The sequence below is a fragment of the Hyla sarda genome, chromosome 2, assembly GCF_029499605.1.
Source record: "Hyla sarda isolate aHylSar1 chromosome 2, aHylSar1.hap1, whole genome shotgun sequence".
In the NCBI taxonomy this organism is placed as follows: Eukaryota; Metazoa; Chordata; class Amphibia; order Anura; family Hylidae; genus Hyla; species Hyla sarda.
The window spans coordinates 442,174,730-442,198,292 of NC_079190.1; the positions used below are offsets into that span (position 1 = coordinate 442,174,730).

The 23,563-nt window shown below is 41.7% G+C and overlaps 2 protein-coding genes across 6 annotated transcripts in view; one reads left to right on the forward strand and one right to left on the reverse strand.

Moving 5' to 3' along the window:
- Positions 1–23,563, reverse strand: part of CMSS1 (cms1 ribosomal small subunit homolog) — a 359,690-nt gene that overhangs the window by 90,184 nt on the left and 245,943 nt on the right. For 2 of the 4 annotated variants that reach the window (XM_056559287.1, XM_056559289.1), the window contains exon 2: positions 18,578–18,685. The exons of the other annotated variants lie outside the window; for them this stretch is intronic. In XM_056559287.1, coding sequence (XP_056415262.1) covers positions 18,578–18,685 — 108 coding nt within the window. The remainder of the gene's footprint in view (positions 1–18,577; positions 18,686–23,563) is intronic. 4 annotated transcript variants of the gene reach the window in all.
- The window catches only part of FILIP1L (filamin A interacting protein 1 like), a 313,162-nt gene that overhangs the window by 53,094 nt on the left and 236,505 nt on the right, over positions 1–23,563 (forward strand). The window lies entirely within an intron of this gene.

Sequence of the window (23,563 nt, forward strand, 5' to 3'; positions counted from 1 at the left end):
AAATTATATTCGACAGTAAACTTCTTTATAACTATGAGGTGGGCCTTACTGGTGGATTGTCCCCTAGTTGTTGGTGAGGCAAAGCTAGGAGGGAGGTTGGAGTGATCAAACAGATCATTCTCTGGTGGAAGCAATCTCTGGGTTAGCAATGTAACTGACTCATTTTGTGCTTATGTTAATGGTCTTCTTGGTCCAGTACAGTAAATATGTTTTAAGATAAATTAAGGTAATTAAAATTTCTACATATTGCTGCTCATCTCACCTGGTTCCATTGCGGTGTTCCAATGGATGACCATTGGTTTATCAATAAATGCTTCTTCCTCCTCTGCACCAGCTCCCAATCCTATTTTGTGACATGGCTCAGCTGTTCTGGATCTTGTGTGGTCCCAAAATACCAGCAGGACCAACAGTCTATTTAATACCTTATCTCTTGTCTGAGCTTTATCCCATCCTGGCTCTACATTTATTCTTAAGATTGATTCTACTTTATTTATTCTTACGATTCATTCTGACCATGGTTTGTTGTCTTGCCCTCTGGCCTGTTGAATTTTGACCACCATCCTTCCACCAGCCCTTGGCTACATTTAAAACTACTACATCAGTAGCACTGCCACTGATCCATAACTATTTTGGGTAATGTGACCTGGGGATCTTTCAGCCGCCATGTCCACGCTTGTAGGAGTTAAGAGTAAAAAATCAGGGAATCTTTTTACCATGTTGGGGAATCCTCATTTTGCCAGGTTTTAAATTATAGGAAAGACCTTCTGCTTCATGTGTTTATCTAGTTACCTGCCTATGAAAATATTTCATATTAATTCTAAATTTCATATACGGAATGCAGATCTGAAACGGCCTCCACTGAACTCACTGATTTTTGTTGGACTGGCTAACTATCTAGTGTATCCAGAGGTGTCCTAACTCTCTTACAACAGCAGATGTAGGGTTAATGAAGGATGCCTAATGCTTTGTTCCTGGGGGACATACGCTATCTTAGGCTACTTTCACACTGCCGTTGTGCCCAGGCGTTAAGCAGCCGTTAGGCTCTTTTTTTTTTTCCAGCCTTTAATGGCCGTTATCGGGACAGGGCACAATGGGAAATAACGGGTCCCGATGGATCCCATTTACTATAATGGGATCCTTTGGGCACCGTTATTTTGTAGTGGGAGTAGCAGGAGAAAAATATAGCGTAAGCAGTAAATTTTTCTCCCACTATTCCCGTGGGCTCCCCTGACTGCCTTCAGCATTCAGCTATCTATAGCCGGGCATACACATTAGAAACTGTAGATGTCAGTCGAACAATTGCTGTATCCATCCTAAGCCTGCAGGTGTTTTCAACTAAAGGGGTACTACCGTGGAAAACTTTTTATTATTTTAAATCAACTGGTGCCAGAAAGATAAACAGATTTGTAAATTACTTCTATTAAAAAATCTTAATCTTTTCAGTACTTTTTAGGGAAATGGTTTTCTTTTTGGAACACAGAGCTCTCGGCTGACATCATGACCACAGTGCTCTCTGCTGACATCTCTGTCCATTTTAGGAACAGAATATGTTTGCTATGGGGATTTTCTCCTACTCTGGACAGTTCTTAAAATGGACAGAGATGTCAGCAGAGAGCACTGTGGTCATGATGTCAGCAGAGAGCACTGTGGTCATGATGTCAGCAGAGAGCTGTGTGTTCCAAAAAGAAAATAATTTCCTCTGTAGTATTCAGCAGCTAATAAGTACTGGAAGGATTAAGATTTTTTTAATAGAAGTAATTTACAAATCTGTTTAACTATAGTGCACCAGTTGATAAAAAAAAAACTGGTGCCAGAAAGTTTCCACAGGAGTACCCCTTTAAGCTGCTATGAGGACATTTATCATTTATCATGGTGTTTAGAGCCTTTTTTTCTTACCCACTTTTTTTGCAACTTTCGTGGATACGCATAAAGTTGCAAACAGCCTTACCTAAGCAAATTTTTAGTTTTCACTTTGCAATGGTCATCAACTTATGATGTGCGAATGTTTGACACAGGCAAAAAAAAGTTGCAAACCCCTTTAAAAAGTCGCAAATCAACTCCAGGTCTGACCTGGCTGACAAAACTGCCTGAGTTAGGCACTTTCAAAACATCACAAAAAAAAGTCTCAACTGAGACTTTTGTGTTTTGCTTATGTGCTTCAAATTTATCAACCCCCTGTGTTAGTATAAAGAATATGTAGCACATAAGCAAAACTAAGGCATAAAATGTCTTCAGAACTCGCTTACAAAAGACAGCAATGATAAATGTCCCCTATGAGTTTTTTTTATTATTGCTTACCCTTCTCTGCCCGGATTTAACTCAGTTAGGAGGAATCCATAAACATTAACCCCTTAAAGACAGAGCATTTTTTCATTTTTGCACTTTGTTTTTTTCCTCCTTACATTTTAAAAATCATAACCCTTTCAATTTTGCACCTAAAAATCCATATGATGGCTTATTTTTTGCTCCACCAATTTAACTTTGTAATGACATCAGTCATTTTACCCAGAAATCTACGGCGAAACAAAAAAAAAAAAAATCCTTGTGAGACAAAATCGAAGAAAAAATGCCAATTTGTAAATTTTGGGGGCTTCCGTTTCTACACAGTAAATTTTTCAGTAAAAATGACACTATCTTTATTCTGTAGGTCCATACGATTAAAATGATACCCTACTTATATAGGTTTGATTTTGTCGTACTTCTGGAAAAAATCATAATTACATGCACGAAAATGTATATGTTTAAAATTGTCATATTCTGACCCCTATAACTTTTTTTATTTTTCCGCATACAGGGCGGGTTTTTTTGCACCATGATCTGAAGTTTTTATCGGTACCATTTTTGTTTTGATCAGACTTTTTCATCGCTTTTCATTAATTTTTTATGGTATAAAAAGTGACCAAAAATACGCTATTTAGGACTTTGGAATTTTTCTTTGCACGTACGCCATTGACCGTGCGGTTTAATTAACTATATATTTTTATAGTTTGGACATTTACACATGCAGCGATACCACATATGTTTATTTTTATTTACACTTTTTTTTTATGGGAAAAAGGGGGTGATTTAGACTTTTATTAGGGAAGGGGTTAAATCATCTTAACTTTTTTTTCACTTTTTTTTTGCAGTGTTATAGCCCAAGGACTATAACATGCAGTACATTGATTTAATACACTGATCAATGCCATTGCATTGATCAGTGTTATCGGCGGTCAATTGCTCAAGCCTGGATTCCAGGCTTGGAGCAATCACTCGCCGATCGGACACACAGGTGGCAGGAAAGGCACCCTCCTGATGCATCCTAGCTGAACGGGATATTTTCACCGTGACTGAGCTGCCGGGAAGCTTTCACTTTCACTTTAGACGTCTAAAGAGTTAATGCCGGACATCTGCCTGAAAGGCAATATCTGGCATTAGCCATGGGTCCTGGCTGCTGATGTGATATGCAGGTATGAGGCGAGCTCAGCTTTTTTTTTACACTTTAATAGTCCCCATTTGATTGCTAATACTGTTCAGTGCTAGGCATAGGGCCCAGCACTGATCAATGTTATCCGACAGCTTCTGCTCTGGTCGATCTCAGACCAGAGCAGAAGACCCAGGGAGATGGCCGTAGCCAGGTGAGAGGACCTCCGGCCGCCATGCTGGATGAACGGATCCCTGCGGCAGCGCTGTGGGTGATCTGATCATCCATTTAAAGTACCATACTGCCGCAGATGCCGTGATCTGTATTGATCACGGCATCTGAGGGGTTAATGGCGGACATCCGCGCGATTGCGAATGTCCGCCTTTACCGGTGGGTCCCTGACTGCTAATTGCAGCTGGGACCTGCCGCGCATGATGTGAGCACCGGACCGGTGCTTGTGGTCATGGCGGAGCCTAAATGTATGTCATAGTGCGTTAAGTACCACGGCACCATGATGTCCATTTAGGTCCATTGTCGTTCGGGGTTAAAGAGGTTGTCCCATCAGAACTTATTCACTATACACAGGGGAGAAAAGTTTGATTATGGGGGTTGGGGGAACGAAAGGACTCCCTATAATCTCAAAAAGGGGAATCAAGTTTCATGTCAGAATGGAGTGGCAGGCACTCTTTATGGCAGCCACCAATAAAGGTTGCCACCTTTCTTGCAAAAAAATACCGGCCGAGCTAATTTGCATAATTAATTATATATGTGTAACATCACAGGAAACATCTTATATCTTATAACTTTTTTTTATTTCTCCTTATACGGGCCTGTATGAGCGCTCATTTATGAGCCCCTATCTGTAGTTTTTAACAATACCATTTTTGTTTCGATGTGACTTTTTGATGGCTTTTTTTTAAATTAAATTTGGGAGTAACAGTTAGTTTCTAACTGCAACTCCCAGCATGCCCTGATACAGCCCATGGCTTAGCAGCTGCCCCAAACGTAAACTACAGGGTGGGCCATTTATATGGATATACCTTAATAAAATGGGAATGGTTGGTGATATTAACTTCATGTTTGTGGCACATTAGTATATGTGAGAGGGGAAACTTTTCAAGATGGGTGGTGACCATGGCGGCCATTTTGAATCTAACTTTGTTTTTTTCAATAGGAAGAGGGTCATGTGACACATCAAACATATTGGGAATTTCACAAGAAAAACGATGATGTGCTTGGTTTTAACGTAACTTTATTCTTTCATGAGTTATTTACAAGTTTTTGACCACTTAAAATGTGTTCAATGTGCTGCCCATTGTGTTGGATTGTCAATGCAACCCTCTTCTCCCAATCTTCACACACTGATAGCAACACCGCAGGAGAAATGCTAGCACAGCCTTCCAGTATCCGTAGTTTCAGGTGCTGCACATCTCGTATCTTCACAGCATAGACAATTGCATTCAGATGACCCCAAGATAAAAGCCTAAGGGGGTCAAATCGTGAGACCTTGGGGGCCATTCAACTGGCCCACGATGACCAATCCACTTTCCAGGAAACTGTTCATCTAGGAATGCTCGGACCTGACCCCCATAATGTGGTGGTCACCATCTTGCTGGAAAAACTCAGGGAACGTGCCAGGTCCGTGCATAAAGAGGGAAACACATCATCATGTAGCAATTTCGCATATCCAGTGGCCTTGAGGTTTCCATTGATGAAGAATGGTCCCACTATCATTGTACCCCATATAACACACCATACCATCAATTTTTGTGTTCCAATAGTCTTGGAGGGATCTATCCAATGTGGGTTAGTGTCAGACCAATAGCGGTGGTTTTGTTTGTTAACTTCACCATTCACATAAAAGTTTCCTCATCACTGAACAAAATCTTCTGTGTAAACTGAGGGTCCTGTTCCAATTTTTCTTTTGCCCATTCTGCAGCACCTGAAACTACGGATACTGGAAGCCTTTGCTAGCATTTCTCCTGCGGTGTATATAGTAGTATATAGCGGTGTATACGGATACTGGATGCCTGTGCTAGCATTTCTCCTGCGGTGTTGCTATCAGTGTGTGAAGAGTGGGAGAAGAGGGTTGCATTGACAATCCAACACAATGGGCAGCACATTGAACACATTTTATAAGTGGTCAGAAACTTGTAAATAACTCATAAAGGATTAAAGTTACGTTAAAACCAAGCACATCATTGTTTTTCTTGTGAAATTCTCAATAAGTTTGATGTGTCCCATGACCCTCTTCCTATTGAAAAAACAAAAGTTGGATTCAAAATGGCTGACTTCAAAATGGCCGCCATGGTCACCACCCATCTTGAAAAGTTCCCTCCCCCCACATATACTAATGTGCCACAAACATGAAGTTAATATCACCAACCATTCCCATTTTATTAAGGTGTATCCATATAAATGGCCCACCCTGTACAATTCCCAGCATGTTGGACTATAAAGTAGTATATAGTACAGTCAGTCTTTCCCAACCAGGCGTGCCTCCAGCTGTCGCAAAACTACAACTCCCAGCATGCCCGGACAGCCAACGGCTGTCCGAGCATTGCTGTGAGTTGTAGTTTTGCCACAGCTGTAGGTACCCCATGTTAGGAAACACTGGTATAAGTTATGGTGCAACATTCCGGGAGTTGGAGGATTGGTTGGATAAATACCGGCCATTGCATTGCCAAAATACTGGCTGTACCGGTAAAATACCGGCCGGTGGCAACCTTACCACCAATGATAGCCCAGCGCTGTACTCGTCTATCTCCAGGGTCTCCCATGTTATGTTGTTATGGTGGGAAAACCCTCTTTAAATTATTTTTTAGCCAGTCCTGAAATCAGTGAGTTCAGCCAAAACTTAGCTAACGTGTATAGCCAAGCTTTAGGTGAATGGGCAGCGTTACACTAGATCTTCTGTCTTCGGGGCACTTGAGGACTGTTGAGAAATCTTAAGGTAAAGTGCTCTATAATTATCTAGAAATCAGTATAACAAACAATCTGAATGTTAAGGCCCCACAATACACTCCTTAGTAATATTTGGCTAGTCTTTCCCATCTTAAAGCAGTTTATATAGTCTCAAGTATGATCTCATAGCCTTCATTACCACACACACACACACGATCCTGAAAGACCTCTCTCTCTTTATTTATTTAGTAGAACACAGATTATGATGACAATGAGACATTCAGGGTCAGGATTTTTGAGCCATGAGGTCATATTCTTTGGCAGCCTTAGGTACTTGTGTTGATCTCCAAATTTAATGACACTTAGCTTTGTGCTTGTTATAGCACTGGATAATACCCTTCATGTTCATCAAATGCCACCACAAACATAAAAATCGGATTTTCTAAACAAACTCGGTATATAAAACAATGACAATCTTATGTATGTTAAATAAACTAAAAGCATAAAGGCATAACTCTTACACAAACCCAGCTTATCTAACCATCGCTTTCAACATCTATAATATGCACATTTTTACAGAGTACGATGGGTTAAAAAGCGTTTGCCATAAGATCAATAACACATATACTTACAATAACACATAAAAAGTTGCTATGGATAAGGAGTTCTTTTTATATAGTTCGGAAATGGTCATAGATGTGATCATCTTCAGGGTTGGAAAAAAATATGCCTTAAAGGGGTTCTGCGGTGGAAAACTTTTTTTTTTTTTTTTTAATGAACTGGTGCCAGAAAGTTAAACATATTTGTAAATTTCTTCTATTAAAAAATCTTAATCCTTTCAGTACTTTTTAGCAGCAGTTTGCTCCAGAGTAAATTCTTTACTTTTCAAATTTTTGTGTTGTCCACAGTGCTCTCTGGTGACACCTCTGTCCGTGTCAGGAACTGTCCAGAGCAGCATAGGTATGCTATGGGGATTGTCTCCTGTTCTGGACAGTTCCTGATATGGGCATCAGGTGTCAGCAGAGAGCACTGTGGACAACACAAAAAAAACATTCAAAAAATAAAGATTTTGCTCTGTAGCAAACAGCTGCTAAAAAGTACTGGAAGGATTAAGATGTTTTAATAGAAGTAATTAACTAATCTGTTTAACTTTCTGGCACCAGTTCATTTAAAAAAAAAAAAAAAAGTTTTCCACCGGAGTACCCCTTTAATACTATCTTATGCCTATGGCTAGGACTATGATTTCATTTGACAAAACTGCTAATTTAGAGAACCTCCAGTCTGGTTGGGTCCACTGCACAGAAAAGGTTCACACGATGGAATGTCAGTGTGGAATTTTTCCGCTGCACTGTTCATATGGCAGAATTTCTGCACCAGATGTTTTTGGGGCGGAAATTCAGATTCCGGCGTCCGCAGAAAGAATAGTCATGTCTATGAGACGGCGCGTTTCTGAACAGTCCTAGTGCCAGCATGTTCTGCCGGTACTCCACTGTCTGAACATAGCCTTATCTTCTTCCAATTTTCTCTTCTGTAGGAGAAGGGAAGTATATAGTAGTTTACACAACATATGGGTGTAAAGGAAAAAAGAAAAAAGTGAATCCCGACCACCACCAATAGCCATTCCACCTCTATGGAAGCAGTGGTAGAAGTGCTACAGCACCTACAACATTCACAGTCTTAGGACGAAGGTCAGTCATTCTCCATTAGACAACTGCTTTAGATCCAGGAATCCCTTAGAGGACATAGAACCGCAGCCTGACCCAAGAAGTTCAGAGTCATCCTTGTGCAACAAGGCAATTTGGTCCCTAAAACGGTTTTGCAAATTGGCACTGAAAAATCTGACCTACTACTAACTTAAAAATAATTACTTTCCATAGAATTGTGTGGGCAGCATGTAATCTGATACCTTAGTGAGCTGTTAGGACAGAATTGAGCTTTTTTGTTTTAGAGAGAATCAAAGTTAAAAGGTGAATAGTGAGGAAAGAAGCTTGATAACAAGCCCTTTTCTCTGATAAGATATATTACAAAGTTTGTTGAAACTACGATAACCATATGAGCAATTCTACAGAAGTATAGCTGACACATTATGATATATTAGAGTCACAGACTAAGGCTGCATTCACACCATGTTTTTGCAATACAGTTCCCGTATACGTTTTCAAATGTGAAAACTGTATGGAACCGTATTGAAAACCGTATGCATTGACTCTCCATTGAAAACCGTATGCCAAAAGATGCATCAGGTTGTGTCCGTTTTGCATCGTATACTATTTTGTCAGCATTTTTTCCCGTACCAAAAACCCTAGCCTACCACGGTTTTTGGTCCAGGTGAAAAACTGTATTGAAATGTATACGTTTTTTGTTTTTTTTTACATGGGAGTCAAGGGGAACCGTACAGAATCGTATACGCGTACGGTTCCATTAGGCTTTCACTATTCAAGTTTATTTTTCTTGGAATTTCAATCAAACAAGTGAAACTTTATTCATAATGGAGTGAAAAGTAAAAAACTTATTTTAATTATTATTACTTTTTTAAACTGATGCAACCGGACATCATTTTATAAACCGTATAGTTTTTTTTAATCGTATACAGGTAAAAATTTGTACACATGTTTTGATACAGCTTAGTCCAGTTTTGAGAAATCAGTTATTCATCAAAAACCTGATATGGGAACTGTATTGCAAAAACGTGGTGTGAATGCAGCCTAACATAGGTGGGGTATTCTCTAATAAAGTGAAAAATACGACATTTCAATGTAAATAAGTTAAGTGGTAACCAAAGAGGAAGACATCTGGCCCTTCTCACGTGGATGTAATACCATCTATGGCTGTGTTATTTGCTACAATTGTAACTGGGAATGCTCAGTATTCTGCCAGTTCTTGTTGCGGGTGAAGGAATGAATCAAGTTTCCAGTGTTTTTTAAATAATTTTGGCATTTTTCCTTTTGAAATTCCATTTCATCTACGTGAAGAAAAACTTGACCCCCACAACTTTATTAAGATTAGTGATATTTAAGGAAGATGAATGTAGATGTGAGGCTCACCGAAACACCAAGTTATGGCAAGTCAACATCATTTATTGTCAATATATCCAGTCAGAGGGGTTGTCTCATGAAGACAATCATAGGATGCCATACATCTTACTAGGGCATCTTATAGAGGGAGGTTCTGTACTCAGGATCCTCTTTTATGGGTCAGAACAGTCAGCTGCTCTGGGGGCACAAACAGAAGGAAGACCATTAATATGAATGTCCATCCTGCAATAATACATTTCCCATACAGTGGTGAGTGCAGGGAAAACACTTGTCTAGCTATGGCTTTTCCCCAAAAAATCTTACAGTCTAACAGGGGGCACTATAAGTGGGGCCTGGGGCAACCAGCTGATTTCCACGAGGAGCATCTCAAAAGCAGTGGTTTTCGATGGGACAAAATATCTATAGAGGGGCTATCTGGCTCCTCTTCCTCTTGGCTATTTGAGGTTATCGTCAGGGGAAGCTATGACTTTCCTCCGTTTCTTGAGCGTGCTGGGTCCATCAGAGAAGCTGTTTCTTCTGGCACAAAAATGGGGCCTCAAGTGGTCCCTAAAAAGAGCATATGGACATTGGTTGTCCTGATGTGTAGCCATACACCATAGACAACTGTTCAATTGACTTGTAACAAGAGTAAGCCAAGAGTTTAAGAGTTTACATCATATGGGGAGATAGGAATGAGCTATTTCCTACAGGAAACATTGTTAAGGAATGTTTACAAAAAATATATCTGATCCTTTATTTCCCCAACATCTACAGCCCCATCCACATATCATCAGCCATGTTTTGTCTATTTGAATAGGCACAGTTACAAAGGTATAGGTTAGGGCTACTGGCATGCAGTTTGTGTTTTGGGACCAATCTAGAAATATAAGATTTCAATATATTACAAAATTAAATTCTGGCCACTTATCAGATAGATAAATTGGTCAATACGCCAAGGCTGAGACATACGGGGAAATGTATTCAAAACCTGTGCAGAAGAAAAATTGACCAGTTGCCCATAGCAACCAGATTGATTCTTTAATTTATTAAATAAAAATAAAAGAAGAAATCGGATTGGTTGCTATGGGCATCTGGTCAACTTTTCTGCTGCACAGGTTTTCATAAATCCCCCCCAAAAATGTGGGATGTAAATGTGCATTGATCCATCAAAACACTTAGTAACTTCTACCAGATACTTTGCTTCATGATAAAAACCCCATGTGTCATATTTGATGTATGGTATGTCCAGCTGTGTCTATTGTTCTATGTCTGTCAGTGCATTATACACTACATGTTGAAGGACACGCTTGGATATGACTTCCAATACAATCACATTACCACATAGAGCTGTGTGCACATTAATCTTCCAGCCGCCAACATCTCAAAACAGACATCAAAGGTTTGGATGTGAAATTCTGTAATCCCATTGTAAGAAGCTCTGACCGTGAGGTTCCACAACTCCATCTATCAGGCCTCGCTCTGTGGAACTGTCGGCTTCACTAGAACATGTCCTCATAGCGTCAGCATCATGATTTACATATCAGCCTGGATACAATAACTAACGTTAATACCAAAAGTCAGAAATGTCAAAAGTGTGAACTTAAAACAGTCAGTTCGGAGCCAAAAGGAATGGATGGAAATATTAGATCATAAATGCATACACCTGTAGTAGTGGAAATCTCTGAAGATTTAAGGGGGTTACATATGATTAGAAAAAGAAAGAAAGGGGGATAAAAAAATACTATTCTTGTACACAGGTTGTGGTTAGTATTGTGGCTCTCTGCTCCATTGCAGAGAATAGGGCTGAGCTGCAACACCTCAAAAACATGTGGACAGGTGTAGCACTCTTTTTTTTACAGAAAGCCACCAATGTTTCTAATCCTGTATGGTACCTTTATACTTGTGCATAGAGGCAGAGACGGCACCACTAGTCACTGGCTTATCGGGGGTTAATTCTTATGCTGGAACGGAATAGCAACGCAGCAAATACAGACCATCCAATACAGAGTCTATGATGTATGATAAATATGCAGTAGAATAGACAAATAGAGACATCAAAACTCACCGCTAGATACGAGACTCGAAGCTCCGATATGGAAACGCCGGTGGACCGGGACTGCAGAGATGCGTGGACGCTCAGAGGCGATCACCGGTAATTTCGCACAGCGTGCGCTTCTTCCAGCCTTCGAGTCTCGGATCTAGCGGTGGGTGCGGATGTCTCTATTTGTCTATTCTACTGCCCCTTTAAACTTTGTGCTTACAAGGTCAGAGACTGATAGTTATGAAAGGGAGAAAAAAAAAAAACAGTTGGCAGTGCAGATAGACTTCTCTATGATAACTTCCATTCCAAGGCCTTTTAAGGGGTTATCAAACAAGAAGTTAAGGGGTTAAACCCTTTTCCTTTCCTTACCTCCAGCGGAACACTGGATTTAAGGAAAGGAAAAAGGTTTAACCCCTTAACCTCCCATTTGATAACCCCTTTAAAGGCCTTGGAATGGAATTTGTCAAGTCAGAATGTGTATTTAATTCTGTTGAAAATCCACTTTTTCAAGACTTAGGAGTCCAGTGGGCGGTCCAACTCATTGGCTGACAGCTTTCTATGTATGCACTCACACAAGACTGTCAAACATTGGCAAGAGGTGTCTAATGGATTCCTATGTCTAGAATTAGTCAGATTATTAATGAACTAAATTTTATATCAATTTTCTCAGCTCCTCATTGTCTATAACATGAAGCCTACAGTTTGGACAGCAAGTTTCTATTCACAGGTTTCCAATAAAACCGGAATATTCTGAAGTGACTGCCATCAATCCCAATATTCCATTCCCACCATGTGACACAAGAGCACAGGATGATATGATAGTTGGAATAGTTTTAAGTGGTCAATCATACTGGGGAGATGTTCAGCAGTCCATGTGTATTGAGGGGATAAGGTGGTCATTGAGAAGCGGCTTTAATCTAATTTTGCTGGATTAATGAGTCAAATTCAAGGAAATAAAAACTACAGTTCACGTCTAGGTCACAGTGTTCCTAGAAAGGTACTAGGACAGCTCTGCAATGTGGTAACCACAACAAACAACTTACTGCTATCTCAGCTTCCTAGGCTCTTGTGAGTGTGCATAGTCAGTTTAGGCTAAGTTCCCACTAGTGTCCATTCGGGAGCTCCGTCACAGACTTGGTTTCTGCCAGAAAAACCAGAGTTGAACACTCTGTTTCGCACAATGGACACCAAAGGGTGCTGACAAGCCCTATTGACCTTGAATGGGGTCCATTTGTTTTTTGTCGATGTCCTTCGTTTTGCAGAATTAGAGAGGAGATAAACTGATCTGCGGTATTTTTATTTGGTGCTCATATACCGTCATTACAACAGATTGTGCTAACAACAAGGCCTAAATTATTGGCAGAAAAGAATTGTAAACTGCAGTCCAGGTGTTATATGCATAAGCTGCCAAATGGTCCATTCTAATTCAAAACATTATCCAAAGCATAGGGGATAAGATGTCTGATCGCAGGGGACCCGTCACTGGGGACCCCCGCGATCTCCCTGCTGCACCCAGCGTTCGTTTTGAGTGTCGGGTGCAGCGCCGGAGGCCCGTGACGTCACAGCCATGCCCCCTCAATGCAAGTCTAAGTCTCCCATAGACTTGCATTGAGGGGGTGTGGCCGTGACGTCAAGAGTCTCCACCCGCATCGCCAGTCATCCCGCATGGAGTGAAGTTCGCTCCGTGCACTGGATGTCTGCAGTGCCGCAGCAGAGATCACAGGGGTCCCCAGCGACAGGACTCATGTAATCAGACATCTTATCCCCTTTGGATAGGGGATAAGATGTCTATGGGCGGAGTACCCCTTTAAGGTGATGCTCCCAGAGTATGACTTGCACTAAGAAAGTTACCTAGCACGTATGACAATTGGACCTCACTGACTAGATAGGTGGCAAAATAATGTTCTTTTTTCCTTCACACGTTGGGAAGGTATGTGTAGGAATACCTTTGCTTTCAGTATACAATAACATAGTTGATATTCAATACAGCATCAAATAAAATAATGTGTACCTCGTAGTATACAGTTTTTACAATAGGATGATCTGGACAACATAGCCACAAAGCAGCATATATACGTCAGAGCCTTCTCTTCATTACATAACATGGGCAGAGCCCTACCAGATTGTGGTGTGTACAAGTTATTAGCATATGGATTCCATTGAAAAGAAAAGTCTTGTGCATAATAAATGTGGATATTACTACTAAGCCGAGTACTCGACCAGCCATTCTACGTGAGGAAAAAAATATGCCAATAAATGTGTGAATGAACACGGACACAACACAGAATGTAAAAAGCAGGGTTTGGAAGTAACCACATACTATTCAAATCCCTCACACCAAATAGAAAGGCCAAGAACAATAATGTCTAAAAACTAGTATTGCTTTCTGCCAACATTCGAGTTCCAAGCGTTATGCAGACACTGGCTATGACACGATTCGGGCCTTCCAATGCTGACATTGCGGCCTCTCAGGTAATGCTCTCCCAATATTAATAAGAACCTTAAAGGATATTAAAATAAAGTAAAGCTTTCTGCTAAAAACATCACATAAATACAGCTACAAAGGGAAACGCACAAGGTTAACAGGCTCCTTTCTTTGCAAAGAAAAAGGCAGTCGTCATTTTTTACGCTTATAACTTTTTAAAAGAAAAGTATTATCATAGTCAAATTATGAGCATTACATTTTATTTAATCCTATTATAGAGGGAGAACGGAGGTGTAGTGGATCGAGTGTCAAAGTGGATTGGTTATGCTTGGAAATAGTTCGCGACACTGCCCAAAGGTGAAATTCTCAGGCAGTTCAAACTGGAACAAAACTAGATGAAAATCTAACTTAACATACTAAGTTAAAGGGGTACTCCGGTGGAAAACACTTTTTTTCATATCAACTGGTGCCAGAAAGTTAAACAGATTTGTAAATTACTTCTACTGGAAAATCTTAATCCTTCCAGTACTTATCAACTGCTGTATGCTCCACAGGAAGTTGAGTTGTTCTTTTCTGTCTGACCAGAGTGCTCTCTGCTGACACCTCTGTCCATGTCAGGAACTGTCCTGAGTAGGAGCAAATGCCCATAGCAAACCTCTCCTGCTCCAGACAGTTCCTGACATGGACAAAGGTGTCAGCAGAGAGCACTTTGGTCAGAAAGAAAAGAACAACTCAACTTCCTCCGAAGCATACAGTAGCTGATAAGTACTGGAAGGGTTAAAGGGGTACTTCGGTGGAAAACTTTTTCTTTAAATCAACTGGTGCAAGAAAGTTGAACATAGTTGAACATAGTTGTCCATTTTAGGAACTGTCCAGAGCAGCATATGTTTGCTATGGGGAATTTCTCCTACTCTGGACAGTTCTTAAAATGGACAGAGATGTCAGCAAAGAGCACTGTGCTCGTGATTCAGCAGAGAGCTCTGTGTTCCAAAAAGAAAAGAATTTCCTCTGTAGTATTCAGCAGCTAATAAGTACTGGAAGGATTGAGATTTTTTAATAGAAGTAATTTACAAATCTGTTTAAAGGGGTACTCCGCCCCTAGCATCTTATCCCCTATCCAAAGGATAGGGGATAAGATGTCAGATCGCGGGGGTCCTGCCGCAGGGGACCCCCAAGATCTCCGCTGCAGTACCCCGCTATCATTACTGCAAAGAGCAAACTCGCTCTCTGCATAATGACCGGCGGCGATACAGGGGCCGGAGCATCGTGACGTCGCGGTGCTCCGGCCCTGTATCGCCGGTCATTATGCACAGAGCGAGTTTGCTCTGTGCAGTAATGATAGCGGGGTGCTGCAGCGGAGATCCCGGGGGTCCCCAGCGGAGGGACCCCCGCGATCTGACGTCTTATCCCCTATACTTCGGATAGGGGATAAGATGCTAGGGGCAGAGTACCCCTTTAACTTTCTTGCACTAGTTGATTTAAAAAAAAGTTTTCCACTGGAGTATCCCTTGAAGTCAATAGAAAATGTGAAAGAATGCAACAGCACAGGAAGAATTATATATATATATATATATATATATATACATACATACATATATTTCAACATATAAAAATGCTATGAGACCTTAATATAGTGGAGTTCACACCAACAAAAGAGTGCCAAAATTGTAGATACACATCTCTAATATAGTTTCATTTATTTTTTATTATTATGGTGTATTTTACATTTGAAAACGGGCCACTAGGGGTCTCCCTCCTAGTGGGCGGCTGCGGCCTGGCATGACATCACACCTGAATTCGGACCGATGTTGGCCGGGCAATGGGTCCTAATTCATTCAGGCTGCGCTCGCTCCCTGCCCGTCAATCAGACAGGCAGGAGCTAGCACAGTGAACGCCGGGGCTGCGCGCAATGGCTGCTTAGATTCGTGCGCAGCCCATCCCCGCCCCCGGCATGTAAAGTGGAGACAGTGCACGCACACTAGTTATCAGTGTCGCACTAAAGCTCCACTACAACTTTACAGGGTCTCGGAAGGTGTATATATGCTATTTATAGGCAGACTACTCCTATACTCCTCCTCCCTGGGTAGCACATGCACTGCTAAACAGGGAGGAGGAGACTCCGGAGCAGCCTGCTATTCGCTGATCATCTATGCGCACTCCTGATAGGAGCGTAGCCTAGATGAAGTGAGGGCGGAAGTCGGCGCCCAGCAGGCGTCAGTGACGTCGCCCCTGCTGGGGAAGCTGGCAGCAAGAAAGAAGATGAAGATGATGACTTTGTAAGCTGAAAATTTTTTTTTTTTTAAGGCAGGGAGGGGGTTAGGGATAGACTAACAATAGGTAGGGACAGAAGAAAACATAAAACAGATGGTGGGAGCTACTCTTTAAATAAACCTACCAATAAAATTATACACTGATCATTTCTTTGTCGGTGTCAAATGTACAAAATCAGCAGGGGATCAAATACTTCTTTCCTTCACTCTATGTGCAACATTTAGTGCATTTCCAATGTCACGCACCTGCACATGTATGTAATTGTATGGTGTTAGCGGTAGTAATGTTATTCTGGCTTTATATGGTAGCATTTTCAGCTTAGTTTATTCTTGCATAGTAATAATATTTCAACAAGGCTTGTTACTGTGCAATGGTTTTATTTTAGCAGTGCTACGCTTTGTTAAATGCACTAACACACATGTCAAGCACACCAACATTTGACACATCAATCAGCAGTATGGTTACTATACGCATCTGGAAATCTGCCAGTATTTATAGAAAACATATTTCTGGACATATAGTAGGTGAAGGAGTCCAAAAGAATGCCATGTTTGCCTCCATTTGGCTGAGCGTCAGTGAGAGGTATTGTGTGCAGTACCAAGAGGTGAAATTTAGCAGGGACTAGGCACAATAATAACCGAGGCTGCAGGGGAGCGAGGAAGGTAAGTACAGGCTTATTATTTTATCAGACAACCTGGACACATTTCTTGTATAAAAAAAAAAAAAACAACTGTTTGCTGGACAATCCCTTTAAAGTGTCTATATTTTGTGCACTATTTTGATGGTGTTCACTCCACTATATCCACTCCACTAATCTTAATCCTTCCAGTACTTATCAGCTGCTGTATACTACAGAGGAGGTTGTGAAGTTCTATCCAGTCTGACCGCAGTGCTCTCTGCTGACACCTCTGTATGTGTCAGGAACTGTCCAGAGTAGGAGCAAATCCCCATAGCAAACCTGTTCTCCTCTGGACAGTTCCTGAAATGGACAGAGGTGTCAGCAGAGAGCACTGTGGTCAGACAGAAAAGAAACACTCAGTTGGGGGGGGTCCACAGCTGATGACTTCCATAAAACTGTGGCAGCTCATTGGATAAGCAATACTTACAACTGCAATTTTGCTAAAACTCATAAAGGAACAATAAACATAGTGATAAATGAGAATCACTTCTTTACTGTTTAGTCTGAAGGAACATATGCAAACTGCAGGGAAAATGTCTTCTCTACCAGAAATCAGCCAGAGAGGCCAGTATCACTCACACTTTCTGCAGGTTTTGGCAAAAGTGTTCATGAAGGGTATGTTTTACTTAAGGGGTTAATCTGAAGATTCATAATCCTTTAAAAAAAAGTATTATGCTCTGAACATGAAATACTGTGGCCCTTTTTTTTTTTTTTTTTGGGGGGGGGGGGGGGGGGGGGGGGGTAGAACATTTGCTGACATTCCTTAGAAATGGAGGACATTTTCCAAGAAAACAGCTATTCGGATTCCATACATATATTATGCTCACTAAACAAATTCGTATTAAATTCCAGCTATAAATGGAGTGTTTACATGGCATACGGGTCATGAGAATGATTTCTGTAAAACTGCCTTTCTAATTGATTCCTATGTTACAGTGGATACAGAGAGTTTATGTAACTAGACATGCAAGGAAATCCGGCCTGTGAAGCTGCCCATCTTGTCATCAGCCGCCTCCATTTATCATAAACATTTAGCTGAATATGGCTGCTCGTACGTCACTGGTAAATGAGTCCAGTCAATTATAATGCCCTATAGGAAAGGAGCTCGGCATAAAAACAAAATAAGCAACAGCTTAACCCCAAATCATATTAAATGCCCTTGAAAGGGTACCTCTCATTTGGGGTCCGTGGGAGGATCCCAGCAAAAACTGCCGGCAACTCTGTAGTCTGCTGTTAACGTGAAATGTATACAGAATTGCTGGACATCCTACGGACTCGGACTTGCCATGCAAGACCATGGCACCTATGGTAGTTCTGTATACCACTATCTTTATTTCAGGACTATGAAGTTGCTGGGACCATGCCGTGGACTTCAAATTTGAGGTACCCTTGTAAGGCCTACATACTTAGCACCCAGGCTTTCAGTGCTGGCACCCACCCTAGCATCCAGTGCTAGCACCCTGGCCTCCAGTGTTGGCACCCACCCTAGCACCCGGGCATCCAGTGCTACCACCCTGGCCTCCAGTGATGGCACCCACTCTAGCACCCTGGCCTCCAGTGCTGTCACCCACCCCAGCACCTTGACCTTTAGTGCTGTCACCCACCCCATCAGCCTGGCCTCCAGTGCTGGCACTAACCCTAGAACCCTGACCTTTAGTGCTGTCACCCACCCCATCAGCCTGGCTCCCAGTGCTGGTGCCAACCATAGAACCCTGACCTTTAGTGCTGTCACCCACCCCATCAGCCTGGCCTCCAGTGCTGGCACCAACCCTAGAACCCTGACCTTTAGTGCTGTCACCCACCCCATCATGCAGGAAAATTTGAAAAGAGTCTGGCTCACCTGCTAGGTCTTGTGCACGGATCCCCTCCCAGACTCTTCGTGTCCAAATGGTAGGAAAGAAACAAGATGATCCAGCACTTGGAGAAATTGCAGCTTTATTGACGAATCCTCATTAAAAAAAGCATGGAACAACTTCAACATTTCTAAATTACTGTAAATTACTTCTATTAAAAAATCTTAATCCTTCCAGTACTTATTAGCTGCTGAATACTACATAGGAAATTATTTTCTTTTTGGAACACAGGGCTCTCTGCTGACATCATGACCACAGTGCTTTCTGCTGACATCTCTGTCCATTTTAGGAACTGTCCAGAGCAGCATATGTTTGCCATGGGGATTTTCTCCTACTCTGGACAGTTCTGAAAATGAGAATAGAAGAGCGCTTCATAGCGTGAAACCGTCTTCAGGTAATCTAGTATAATAACTAGTAACTCTTACCATCGGTGGTTGCGTGACCCCACACACAACAATGGTAAGCGTGAAGGGGTAATGATGTCCGGTCTGCAGCCTTCCCAATCACAGAGCTAAAATGGAGAAAGGACATCCAAGGGATGAATGGCTTTGAATGGAACTGATCAGGTTCCTGGTCAGCGCTGTTCAAAGCCTTTCATCCCTTGGAAGTCCTTTCTCCATTTTAGTTCTTAAAATGGAAAGAGATGTCAGCAGAGAGCACTGTGCTCGTGATGTCAGCAGAGAGCTCTGTGTTCCAAAAAGAAAAGAATTTCCTCTGTAGTATTCCACAGCTAATAAGTACTGGAAGGATTAAGATTTTTTTAATAGAAGTCATTTACAAACCTGTTTAACTTTCTGGCACCAGTTGATTTAAAAAAAAAAAAAAAAAAAAAAAAACAGTTTTCCACCGGAGTACCCCTTTAACTTATGTCTCCCCGTAGAACACACACGAGGCTTTTATCACTTGAAGAATAACGTAAAGTGAAATGTAGTAGGAAATAGTAGTTGTCTTCCTCCCACACGTGTTGGGATATATATGGACACCTTAATAAGACATTCCTGTGACTCCGCGGTTTACATAGCAGCCAGTCCCCTATGTGATCCCTCTTACAGGCTCTGACAATTACATTCTGTACTGCAGCAGAACCTTAAATCCCTGAGACTTGTAATATAAGCCAGATCTGTTTACAGAAATATCCTCATTACATTCTATCATACACCCTAAAGCACACAGACCTTTCTACTTAGGAAAATCATAGTCTTCAGCATCTCCTCTATGCTGACCTCATTTTTAAGGAATTCTTCAATTAAGTTTACGATACCTCTGCATCCAATGTGAAAAAGTTGTGCTTTACACTATATTGTCATGCTCTTGGCAGCCAACTAGAACATGACGGACAAGATGAAGGGTCTTCTATGAGAGGCCATCGACATCACATCAGTGGAAGTCCGACAATAAACTGTTTGAGGGGCAGAGGAACTCTAAGGCCTTGTTCACATTGCCGTTCGCATCCAACCCGTTAAAGGGGTACTCCACTGGCCAGCGTTCGGAACATTTAGTTCTGAATGCTGTGTCCCTCATGACTCCACGAAACGCCCCCTCAATGCAAGTCTATGGGAGGGGGCGTCACGCCCCCTCCCATAGACTTGCATTGAGGAGGTGTGGTGTGACATCACAAGGGGGCGTGGCTGACCCCCGCAGCATGCACACAGCATTCGATACTAAATGTTCTGAACGATGGCCAGTGGAGTACCCCTTTAGGACCCTAAAACAGGTCGGATGCAAATGGATACTATCAGGTCCCGATGGACCCCATTCACTTGCATGGGGTCCGTCTGTGATCCGGTAATTTTGCAGGAATTTAGTAGAGAAAAAAAATAGTGCTTGCACTGATTTTAATCTCCGCTAAGCTCCCAGTCTTCTGCCCAGATTGCCAACGGAACTCTGAATAGCGGAGCCCGATTGCAATGTGAATGAGGCCTAACAACCACTGTTATTTACCAGGCACAGCAATTTTCATTTAATAGTGGAGGCTCAGTCACATTTATAGAGTACCTAACACCAAATAAAACTTTTACTATAGTGTTCCTTGTGTAATTAGGAGACACTTTCCCATTCATTTTCTTTTAAAATTATCAGCATAAATATGTTTAAAATGTAAGAGAAAAAACATCCACTAGGTGGCTCTGTTCTGTTCCCTGCTACATTTAATACAGTGAGTTTGATCTCCTCCCGGCCTGGCAGGAGACCAAACCCAGGAAGTGCTTCTGGCTGCACTGAGCTTGATTGACAGCTGCAAACAGCCTCACTGAAAGCTGCAAAGAGCCTCAGTAAAAGCTGCAAAGAGCCTCAGTAAAAGCTGCAAAGAGCCTCAGTAAAAGCTGAAAAGAGCCTCACAGAAAGCTGCAAAGAGCCTCAGTAAAAGCTGCAAAGAGCTTCATTAAAAGCTGCAAAGAGCTTCATTAAAAGCTGCAAAGAGCCTCACTGAAAGATGCACAGATCTTGAGGTCTTCTATTCATCACAACACTGCAATGATGTGAGGGTGGAAGCTGTCCCCCAGCAGGCTTCAGTGATGTCATACCTGCTGGGAAACGTCCACTTTCTCCTGCTTGCATCTGGAGATTGCGCTATGTGAGCAAAAAGAACGGTAAGACACAGAGCTTTTGACAAGGGTGGGAGGAGTGTTAGGAGTAGTTAGGGAACATAGCCTGAGTTAGTTTAGAAAAGTTTATTTGGTGACAGGTACTCATTAAGGGAAAACTTTCACTTCAAAAAACTTGTGACATGTTTAATTCTTCTTTCTCTCCAAAGAAAGTGACTTTTAAACTTGTCCTACGCCATATTCTAATGATCCTATAGTAGTCCCAGGGGGGTGCAGCTTTCTATAGTAGTCACTGCCTCTAGGCTGTAACCACTCCTAGAAATGATTGACAGCCCTGGGCACGACCTGTGTCACTGCTCTGCTCCCTCTGTTTAGGAGGTGACGGGAAGGCCGGGTAAGCATGGTATACTCAGTGTCATGTTTCTGGAACTAATTCATACCTATATGACCCTTGTGGCATGGTGCATTGTCCTGCTGAATGTCTTCATCTGACATAAAGGTAGACAGCTGCTATGAAGGGATGAATTTGGGTCGGCCACAATGCTTAGATAAGCCCTACTGTCCAAGCATCCATTCAGAAGTATCACAGAACCCAGAGTGTGCCAAAAAATCTAGACATCTGCTAGACATCTGATGGGAAGGGTTCATCAATTCATGTTGCTTGCACCAAATTCTGTCCCTTTACTAGTAAAATAAGTATTTGATCCCCTATTCTTAAGCAAGATTTCTGGCTCCCAGGTGTCTTTTATACAGGTAATAAAAGATTTCTGGCTCCCCTTAAGGACTCAGGGTTTTTCCGTTTTTGCACTTTCGTTTTTTCCTCCTTACCTTTTAAAAATCATGACCCTTTCAATTTTCCACCTAAAAATCCATATTATGGCTTATTTTTTGCGTCGCCAATTCTACTTTGCAGTGACAGTCATTTTACCCAAAAATGCACGGCGAAACGGAAAAAAAAATCATTGTGCGACAAAATCGAAGAAAAAACGCCATTTTGTAACTTTTGGGGGCTTCCGTTTCTACGCAGTGCATATTTCGGTAAAAATTACACCTTATAATTATTCTGTAGGTCCATACGGTTAAAATGATACCCTACTTATATAGGTTTGATTTTGTCGCACTTCTGGAAAAAATCATAACTACATGCAGGAAAATGTATACGTTTAAAAATGTCATCTTCTGACCCCTATAACTTTTTTATTTTTCCACATACAGGGCGGTATGAGGACTCATTTTTTGCGCCGTGATCTGAAGTTTTTATCGGTAGGATTTTTGTTTTGATCGGACTTTTTGATCACTTTTTATTCATTTTTTAATGGTATAAAAAGTGACCAAAAATGCGGTCTTTTGGACTTTGGAATTTTTTTGCGCGTACGCCATTGACCGTGCGGTTTAATTAATGATATATTTTTATAGTTCGGACAATTACGCACGCGGCAATACCACATATGTTTATTTTTATTTTTTTACACTGTTTTATTTTTTTTATGGTAAAAGGGGGGTGATTCAAACTTTTATTAGGGAAGGGGTTAAATGACCTTTATTAACACTTTTTTTTTACATTTTGTTTGCAGTGTTATAGGTCCCATAGGGACCTATAACACTGCACACACTGATCTCCTATGCTGATCACTGGCGTGTATTAACACGCCTGTGATCAGTGTTATCGGCGCTTGACTGCTCCTGCCTGGATCTCAGGCACGGAGCAGTCATTCGCCGATCGGACACCGAGGAGGCAGGTAAGGGCCCTCCCGGTGTCCGATCAGCTGTTCGGGACGCCGCGATTTCACCGCGGCGGTCCCGAACAGCCCAACTGAGCAGCCGGGTCACTTTCACTTTAGAAGCGGCGGTCAGCTTTGACCGCCGCTTCTAAAGGATTAATACCGCACATCGCCGCGATCGGCGATGTGTGGTATTAGCCGCGGGTCCCGGCCGTTGATGAGCGCCGGGACCGACGCGATATGATGCGGGATTGCGGCGCGATCCGGCTTCATATCGCGGGAGCCGGCGCAGGGCGTAAATATACGTCCTGCGTCGTTAAAGGGGTACTCCGGTGGCAAACTTTTTTTTTTTTAATGAACTGGTGCCAGAAAGTTAAACAGATTTGTAAATTACTTGTATTAAAAAATCATAATCCTTTTAGTACTTTTTAGCAGCTGTATGCTACAAAGGAAATTCTATACTTTCTGAATTTCTTTTTGTGTTGTCCACAGTGTTCTCCATGTCCAGAGCAGCATAGGTTTGCTATGAGGATTTTCTCCTGCTCTGGACAGTTCCTGATATGGGCATTAGGTGTCAGCAGATAGCACTGTGGACAACACAAAAAAGAAATTCAAAAAATAAAGATTTTCCTCTGTAGCAAACAGCTGCTAAAAAGTATTGAAAGATTAAGGATTAAAATTTTTAAAAGTAATTTACAAATCTGTTGAA